This window comes from Penaeus monodon, chromosome 4 (genome assembly GCF_015228065.2).
Source record: "Penaeus monodon isolate SGIC_2016 chromosome 4, NSTDA_Pmon_1, whole genome shotgun sequence".
NCBI classification, from domain to species: Eukaryota; Metazoa; Arthropoda; class Malacostraca; order Decapoda; family Penaeidae; genus Penaeus; species Penaeus monodon.
In genome coordinates this window covers 36129655-36139654 of record NC_051389.1, presented here as the reverse complement: position 1 = coordinate 36139654, position 10000 = coordinate 36129655, and the positions used below count along the sequence as shown (strand labels likewise).

General features: G+C 37.1%; 1 protein-coding gene across 3 annotated transcripts in view; it reads right to left on the bottom strand.

The window, feature by feature from the left end:
* The window catches only part of LOC119572120, a 19176-nt gene that overhangs the window by 7083 nt on the left and 2093 nt on the right, over positions 1 to 10000 (bottom strand). For 2 of the 3 annotated variants that reach the window (XM_037919124.1, XM_037919114.1), the window contains exons 4-10: positions 8853 to 9044; positions 8600 to 8677; positions 8300 to 8377; positions 8084 to 8155; positions 668 to 823; positions 387 to 449; positions 74 to 154 (exon numbers count right to left, since the gene is read on the bottom strand). In XM_037919124.1, coding sequence (XP_037775052.1) covers positions 74 to 154; positions 387 to 449; positions 668 to 823; positions 8084 to 8155; positions 8300 to 8377; positions 8600 to 8677; positions 8853 to 9044 — 720 coding nt within the window. The remainder of the gene's footprint in view (positions 1 to 73; positions 155 to 386; positions 450 to 667; positions 824 to 8083; positions 8156 to 8299; positions 8378 to 8599; positions 8678 to 8852; positions 9045 to 10000) is intronic. The other variant, XM_037919119.1, reaches the window with a different exon arrangement.

Sequence of the window (10000 nt, the reverse complement as noted above, 5' to 3'; positions counted from 1 at the left end):
ACTCGTGATCATAAATCATATCTGAATGATAAATGAAGTAACACTGGACATAATGAACATAATTTTTACATACCCATTACTCATACCGAGGATATCTTGTGAGGGTATGTTTATGTGTCCATGATAATTCTGTTGCTCCAGAAAGTTTTCGTCCCTATAAAGATATTAGATAAATTATGAACTAATTACAGATTATGAGTACATGATTTTTTTTCTCTTCAGATAAATATACAACATACTATCCTGTCAGTGATTATTTGTCTATGGCTAATGGTAGTTTTAATGTGTTAAAAATGAATAGTAACTATGCGTCACGTGCATGCATATCTACGGCTTGTCCCCGAGTATTTATTACAAAACACAAAACACTACAGAGCTCTACCTACCAATTTCCGTTTAAGTTTGAAAGTTCTCGAGCAAGCTCATGGTTTTCAGGTAGATTCACTGTACTGTAAGTCACAACAAAGGTAATCGTAGGTAACTAGTCATCTAAAAATTATTTTAAAACAAGAAAATCGGCACCAGGATATGATCGTGCCCTGACTAGACTAGACTATAACATTATAATTCAGCCTGAGAGTGATGACCTACTTATATATCTCAAATAAGTATGAACAATAATCGTCATTCCATTCCTGATATGCAGCATAATATACAACTTTCTTACCGTGGAATGGAAAAAGAATAGACGGCTGGAGCATTTGGAGCATGGGCATCCGCGCCCATAACTCTTACAATGCCCACGGCTTCTTCAATGGCTACTAAGTTTCCATGAGTCTGGCCAGATTCTTGAAGCTCTTCCAGTGGTGGGGTTTCTTGATCCCTGTACATATTCATCATATTAAAAGGATGGTAATCGCAATTTTGTTATATATGCTTCCTGTGTAACCACAGCGTGTTGCAGCAAACAAACAGTAGCAAAGTGGTGATAATGTTTAGCCAACCTATCACTCACTTAAAGCTACCGTCACTCATTGTGCAGTCCCAAAGTATTTCAACTACAACTGGATTTAGTTCCTTCAATTGTAATGACTGAGTGCTACAAGTGATATATTGTTAGAGTTCTAAGGAACTGTTTGACTTCCCAGTTACAATAATAGTTACTAGCTGTTCGTTGTTGTGTCGAAGATTTCAGATCCTAAGATTTAACTGGGTCAGGAATGTGTTTACTTGACCCCTGCTTGCTGGAGCCTAGAACGTTTTGGAACATGGCTACTCGGTTAGTCATGCAACCGCGAGGATCGTAGTAAGCTTACAATCTTCTCATTTTTATGCATATGTTTTATAGATGTCATTTACTTCGCTAAAGCATACATTTAGATATAAAATATTTCCAATTTAAACTGGTGAAAATTACCCTAATTGTAATAAAAAAAACAAAGTTAATTATATTGGGTTTTTGTAAAGTGCTGAGTAACTTCGAAGTAAGTAGGAACATAAAAGTTTTTCGGTCAAGGTTATGTATGGTATCAAAATGCGATGTGTCAATTATTCAAATTCGTTCTCTAAATAGTTTTTTTCCTGACGGTTTTTCTTTCTTCTGTATAGAATTAGTATTTTCCATTCCTTTATCTTTGTAGATCATTTGTTTTTCATTCTCTTTTTACATGTAAGAGAAGAAAACAATAGCATATGTAAATTTGCTACGATCTTCAGTTACATTGACTACGAGCAGCCCTTGTTTCAAACTTTTTCTTACTCTAGCTATCAGAGTCAAGTGAATACACTATAGAAGTAGTAGCATTTCTATTACTTTTATTACTATTGTTTACTATTACTGGCATCTTCATGTGGACGGTCTAAATCTTCTAGGTTTCACAACAATTAAAAAGGAGAATGTGGATAGGGAAGATTAAGCATCGGGAAAAAGGACCCCAAAACTTATTCTGGATGCAAAGGTAAGACTTTGGTAATAATGAAAGTGGTTTGTGGAAAGGGAAAGGGAGGGGAGGGCCTGGCATTTTTGCAATCTTTCAAGTTCGGCAGCATTATATACGTGCATACCACAACCACCATCACTGTCATGTGTTTGTTTGCAGGCACACCACACAAGCCCTGCCGCATCCCAAAACTGGAGGTCGCCTACTCAGGGCACTGATTATTTAAAATTATCTGCCGCGTCAACAGCTAATTTCCCATTAGCGGCGAATACCTTGTTTAAAGAAACATTAAAATATTTAAAACTTTAAAAATCTATCAATAGATATCTTACAAATACAGAAAATATTTTAAAATCAAAGCATAAATATAATGCTCAAAATTGTATAAAATTTATTGCATAAACATTATTCATAATTAAATTTTAGTGAAAATATTTGTCTTCCTAAGGACACAAATAAGACCATCTACGCCACAATCCTCCCCAATCACATTTTTCAGTGTATATGTGGGACAAGTACATACGTTCTTTGGCCCTGAGAATGTTGCACATCTTTCCACTAATGTGCGACCGTTTAATGGCTCTTGGCATCCCTCACAAAGTGCTTCACTTCCTGCCATCATCAGCCCATCAGCCCTTGTGTGCCCGATTTCTTAGTCTTGTTAATACAACTTCTAGTTTTTGGTTGGGTTTGGATGCTAGTCGCCCAACTGCCAATTTCATCTCTAACTCTTGCAGTTTGTTTCTAGAGGTATGCCTCCTTGTTCCTTCCATTTATTGTGAAGACAACTCCTGATGCGGGGTTTTTCGGGTCGGTGTGTGGGAGGGGAAAAACGAACATCACAGGACTGAACGTCAGCTGCCTTGGCCTTCTGATCAGCTCGCTCATTCCCACTGACACCAACATGCGTGACAACCAACACATTTTATCTTTTTAAGTGTTAACATCAGTGCAAGCCAATCTTGAACCTCCCTCACTACTGGTATGATAGTTTAAGCTCTTGATTGCTTGCAAGGGCACTACGAGAGTCACAGTATATTACCAATAAAATGGTTCGTGAGATCTCTAGTCTTTTAACTGCTGCAAGGATGGCATGTAACTCTGCAGTGAAGATTGAGGCTGCTAGAGAAAGGCTGCCAAAGCATTCTTCCTTCTGCTCACTGCTGCAAAGCCCACACCATTTTCAGATTTCGAACCATCTGTATATGTTTTCATCTGATCCTTGGTGTGTTTGAGAAATCTCTCTCCGACTTCTGCTTTGGATCTCTCCCCTTTCCCAATTCCGACCAAATCCAGCTCGACTTGATTAGTCCCCAAAGGGGGGAATTGGGGAAATTCCAAAAGCCAAACCATAGGGAGATTTAATTAAGATCTTCCACAAGATTCCTTATTCTCCTACCTTAGGATCGGCTATCCTCAAGGGTTGAAAACCCTCTGGATGTAGGAGATCCTGGAAGTCTTTGTAGTCACGTGTAGTAAATCAGGTTCATGTGTCCCGGGGTAATGAAGAAGTGGTTTCTCCCTCTCATTTTACTCCACAGGTAAAGATCTGAAGCCCTTTTACAGAGTCCCAACATCCGGAGAATAGTGGGAGTTGCAGATGAATAAGCCTCCACGTCCATATCCAGCTTACTACGAATAAGCGCTCGGTAAAGCCGCAGAAGTGTTGTGGGTCTGCACCCCAAGATAGATGTGAAAAAACCCAAAAAATTAAGTGCTTTTGTAGCCTTCACCTTTAACTGTTTGATGGGGAGGCACCCACCTATGTCCCTTTATCAAATATTAAACCCAAATACTTTTTCACCTCTTGGACAAATTGCAGTGGGATTGCGCCTAAATAGAGGGAAGGATGGAACTTTCCTCATTTGTGGAAATGTATAGCCATGGTCTTGGTTGGAGAAAATTTGAACCCATGATATGTGGCCACTGTACAACCTGATTTTATTGCATGTCCTTCATTGCGTTTCCTCCAGTACAGTGTAAAGTCATCCACATATAGATTACTGAGACAGCACTTGGAACAACCTTTACGATGTCATTTATAGCAATGGCAAACAGGGTCACACTTAAAAACTTAATCTTCCAGATTCCCTTAAACTAGAGTGACCAAAACCGCATGGGCATTTGTTTTCATGATCCTCGCTAGCAACAGCCTGAAAAACTACCTTCTCGTGCCACGCGATCACACGCGAGAAAGAGCTCTCGGAGAAAACTCCCGCGGATATAAACTGATATTATGAATATCTCTTTTTTGTTTGACACCTTCATTTGGTTGTCTATAATATTCATATCTATCTGAAGCCATTTAAAATTATTTTATTTGTACTGACACATATATATCGGCGTGATATAATGCAAGCGTATATGTATATTATATATATATATATATTATATATATATATTATATATATTATATATATATATATATATTATATATATATATTGTTCCCCCTGTAGTAAACGTTTCCTTATCGACATCAGTGTATAATATGAAACTTATAGAGGGTGAATGCAAATCAGTCGATTTAGATTAACTTTAAAAAAACCGAAATTATCTTTCTTGCGCGCTTCCTTAGGGATTTGAGTGACAAAAAACCCAAAATTCTTATGGGTCGCTAACGTTAAAAGTTCTGAAGCACCTTTAAACCCCCATGGAGAGATTTTCTCAAAAAGATTGCAAGTTTGCAGAGGTGAGAAATTTGGTAAGACTTTTCGAAAAAGGGCGCCCCCATGATGGCGAATCTGTTATGCCAGGGCATAATATATTAAAAAATAATTTAATTTAAATTTTTTTTAATATTATAATATTATATAATTATATTTGTATTTATTTATTAAATAAATATAAAATATTATTAAAAAATAATATATGTATTATAATAAATTTTATATAATAAGATATTATATATATAATATAATAAATATTATATATTTATTATATATAATATAATTATAAATATATATTTTATATATATAAGTACACTATACTAACATACACCAACACACCACACACACACACACACACACACACAACACAAACCACACACACACCACACAAAAAAGGGGGGGGGTTTTTTTTTATTTGTTGTTTTTTGTGTTTTTTGTGGGGGTGGGGTGTGTGTGTTTGTGGGTTTTTTGTTTTTGTGTGTGTGTGTGTGTTTTGTGTGTGGTGTGGTTGGGGGGGGTTTTTTGATGTAGTGTGAGTGTGAGTGAGTGGGGTGTGTGTTTGTGTGTGGTGTGTGTGTGGTGTGTGTGTGTGTGTGTGTGTGTGTGTGTATAGCCTATATATATATATATATATAATATATTTTTATATATATTATATATATATATATATATATGCATATATTTTATATATATCTATATATATATATTATATTTTAATATATATATATATATATATATATTATATATATATATATATATATATTATATATATATACATGTAGATTATATATAAGTAAATAATACATAAATATAAAAACATATAAACATGCATATGTATATGGGGGGAGGGGTCTGGAAGGTCGATCGACTGTGTAGAATATATACAGTGTTGGGCTGAGTATGCTGCACTGAAGTACTCCAGTATGGAAATGTGCCTGAAAATTTATTCAATAGCTTTAATTTCAACTTGTGCACAGCTTACGCTTCAGGCCAGTGTGCTAGACCATGCCAAGGCTTGCTCAATATCATTTGTGCTGACAGTCCTATAGTTATTTGTCATTATTGCTTAAGTAGTTACTCATTATACGGAACGCATTTTGCGTCTTGCGCCGTTCGCTGAAGCCAAATTATGTATGAGAGAAAGTTATGGTCGTCGAGATACCATTATAGTTGTTAATGCATTAGAATGTTTTACTGATTATCTCAAACAAACAAATAAGACAGAAATTCTTGGGGTTGGTCAGGTCTTTTTTGCGGCTTTAAGGATCAGGGTTACTAAAAACATTCTTAAATGGAGTACGAAGTTGTCAGGAAAGTGATTGAAAGTTTTGTCTGATCTGTTAAGAGCCTTAGAACCTGACGGAAGCCCCTATTGTTAACTTATTTCAATTCTTCACACGAAATGGAAGCAAATAATTTGCAGGTCCTCTGTTCTGCAGACTTTAGTTTTCAATGAATTGAATATTTTGAGAGAAGATTGGCTGGAGAGGGTAAGAATTGTAAACTGTAAAAAAAAAAAAAAAAAAAGTACGTAGGATTTGATACTTTGACATTATTGTGAATGAGATGGAAAAAAATCCTGTGGAAAAATTCCTCGATTTAACTTTTTTTTTAATCAAATATTTCTATATTTTTTTGCGGTTTTTATCAAGACAGTCGGTGACGTGTCTTCTCTGAACAAGGCGCCCTATTTAACTAGTTTAACTTGTTTTAATTTTGAAAAAAAAAAGCTAAACAAGTCAAGAGACAATTTGTCCTTTCAGATGGCTGATATGATATGTGAAGTTTATAACGAGACTTGGGTATGGTTATCAGCATATCTGATGTAAAGGAGACAATTATGAAATTTAATTGCTTCTCTGTTTGGGTTTTATTCTCCTCAACTGATTGTTTCAAAGATAGGAGTTATCTACTATGTGCAGTGGTAGATATGTGGTGTAGTTCTCTGTGTGCAGCAGTATATCTGTGGTGCAGTTCTGTGGTTGGCACTAAAGTTCCTTGTAAAGAAGATTGTGAAGATGGTAAGATAAAATATTTTATTAAAATATACAAGAGGTAGGTTTGAATTGGGTGTGGTATAAGCAGTAGAATAGATGACTGGACCTGTGGGAAGCCAAATTCTATTACCATTCATAATAGATAAGGAGTACAGCCGGACAGCATCTGAGCGTAAAAAAAATGCAAAAGATCGAATAAAATGACCTTATATTTGCTTGAACGATCTTTTGCATTTGCACATAGCTGCTACTCTCATCGTTAGAGAGCATAAAGGCGACGACGACGAGGTTTAGGGAGAAGGGATCCATTTTGTCTTTTTTTTGGCTTGCGTGTCCAGGGGGTAGATATGTCAGTGTTTCTGTTATGTGTTCTTTGTAGTGGTAAGTGCTTGCGGGTTTTCTTTGTGTTTACGTAGTGGTGCGGATTACAAAACCAGGTGTCTGTCCATCGAGTTGTAAAGCACTGTGCTATTGTCTGTCACCTCATTAGCTTTGGTTTCTTTGTTTGTGTTGGCGTTTTCAGGGAATATATTGTTGCCTTTGATCTCCTTGAGGACAACTATACTGGGGAAACAATTTCTTTGTAACATTATAGGGACAATGTTTGCAATTCTATGCATTGTACTTGGAAGTAATGGAAGCTATGGTACTTGGAGGTGGAGGCACAGTTGTCCTTGAGGAGGATGTCTGAGGATTGGGTGTGTTGGTGAGCTGGGGATTGTGTTGCAGCTGTTGTGCTATTAAAAGATGTAATGTTCTCGTTTCCCTTTTCCCCTTGCAGTTGCAGCATATAATGCTTTCTTTGTATTTTGCGGAAAAGTGACCTTTCTCAATGCATCTTTGGGGTGGCCATGTGAAGACTGCGTGATTAAAATGGTAACACTTAAGGCACTCTATCAGTATCCAGCAAAAGAACAGCAACTCAAAATGCACCATAAGGAACACAAGCCAAGATCCTAAGACACTTACTTTCTTGTGGGAGGTGTAGTCCAGTTCACCAGAAGGTGTAAAGAGAGTTGTCCCAAAGCCGAAGAAATTAGAAATAGTTTATGAAATACGTTGTTCTATTGCAAACTGAAAGCTTCCAATGAGATTACCATTGTAAAGGATGGCTAAGGTAACACAGAGTATATCAGAACAAGGGCCAGGTCGTATGCTTAGTCAGGTTCTCTTTAATAAAATGCACAACAAACAACTTTGAAACCTAAGAGGCCCGGTGTGTTCTAAAAAAATTCCAGATCCCGGGTATGAATTAAATCGGGAATATGACAGAAAATCGCAGCCTAAGGGAGCTTGAATTACCAGTCCAATAGGCGACCTGTGAGAATGCTATCCAAGACAAATGTTAGTGTCTGAGTTTGTTTTTTTAATGTTATTCTGCTCTAAAGGTGTGTCCTTGTCTTCTGTATGCTTTCCATTGTTTTGTCAGTATGTTAAATTAGTTTCATAACAACAATTTCCTGCAATCATATCAGGGAAAGTACACAGATGAATATTCATTGATTAAGCAGGTTCAAAACACAAAACCACTGAACCTACCTTATTTGGAAATCGTTGAAAATGTCTGGTGAGGAATCATAATGGTCCAGCTCCTGAATACCATGACGTACCCTGATAAATAAGCATTAATCAGTGCTTGATATTGTTTTAATTCACTCATGATCATAAATCATATCTGAATGATAACTGAAGTAACACTGGAAATTGATAAACCTTTTCCCAAATCTGGAGAATATGAACATAATTTTTACGTACCCACTAATGCTGAGGATATTTTGTGAGGGCATGTTTCTATGTCCATGATAATTCTGTTGCTCCAGAAAGTTTTCGTCACTATAAAGATATTAGATAAATTATGAACTGATTGCAGATTATTGAGTACTTGATCTGTTTTCTCCACAGATGAATATACAACATACTGTCCTGTCAGTGATTATTTTCTTATGGGCAATGGTAGTTATAATAGGTTAAGAACGGATAGTGAGTGTGTCATGTGCATACGCATATTAGGTTTGTGAATTTATGCAGAACACAATATTACAAAGTTCTACCTACCTAATTCGGTATAAGTTTGAAAGTTCCTGAGCAAGCTCATGGTTTTCTGGTTGCTCACGACTTGGAGGATTCACTGTACTGTAAGAGTTATAACAAAGGTAATTATTGGTAATTAGTAATCTAAAATTATTTCAGAACAAGAAAATCGGTACCAGGATAATGATTATACTCAGAGAGCATAAGCCTGTGACTTTTGCACAGCTTGCATTTCAAAATCAGATAATGTAAACTACATGATGGGCACATTTCGCACCGTGGAATGGATAGAAGTACACCAGGCACCATGAAGGCTGGAGCATTAGGAGCATGGGCATCCGCGCCCATAGCTCCTGCAATAATGCCCGCGGATCCATCTCTAGCACCCATGACTTCTACTACAGCCAAGGACTCTCCACTGGCCGGGCCAGATTCTTGAAGCTCTTCCAATGATGGGTTCCCTTGATTTCTGCAAGTATTCATCATGTTATAAGAAATATAATCATTTTTTTTTTTTTTATTTGGCAACATTCTAGTGATCGCTGTTGCGATATAGAAACTGGCAAAAGTGGTTACTGGTCAGACTCAGGTCTAGAGAAGCTACGTTATCTCATTCCGAGTCCCAAAGTGCTTTGGCCCATGCAGGTTCCGACGATCAAGGGGTCTATGTGTGCAGTGCCACCATTCTAGAGGTGCCTGATTTCCGGTCGCGGCAACACCACGAACGCATTGCCTGTTCGGTCTCGACATGTTGATTTTTCTGACGAGGTCACGCAATCCAGTGTTTGCTGTCGGAAATTCTTCCAAATCTGAATAATCGTAAGCCCCATGTAGCAGCGAAAGACAATAGGTAATGGTAAACTAGAAATTTTATCATACTTCTTTGTAAATGATTTGTTTACCAATCAAACCTATTTTTGTAACATAAAATATGTGACCCCATGAAATATATAGAACATGGTTTTATATTCTATTCTTGTGATGATTTTATTACATTCATCTTTTGGGTACCAGTGATGATGTATAAAATGAATGAAAAATTAGAATAAGTCAAGTAACTATTTCTAATTTTCAGTGAAGTGAACTATGATTGTTCCCTATTAGAAACTCTCGGTATATACCCAAACACAGACTATTGGTTAGCAAAAGACACCCATTGATTATAAAGGAATACAGTAATACTGTAGCAGCACGACCCCACAATATGAAGCTCTGCATACTTCCCAGGTCGGGTCACATCAGGCTCACAGCCTTATCCTCGCATTCTCGCCAGCAGGGGCTTTTTCGCGAAGCTCACACGGAAAGCTCTCGGCTCTCTTTCACTGGACTGCTGGCTCCTCTCGTTCCGTTCGCTTACACAGCCCACGTGTACTTAAGCCACAGAATCCAAAACCGTGATCAGCACTCCACGACTACGACAAGCAG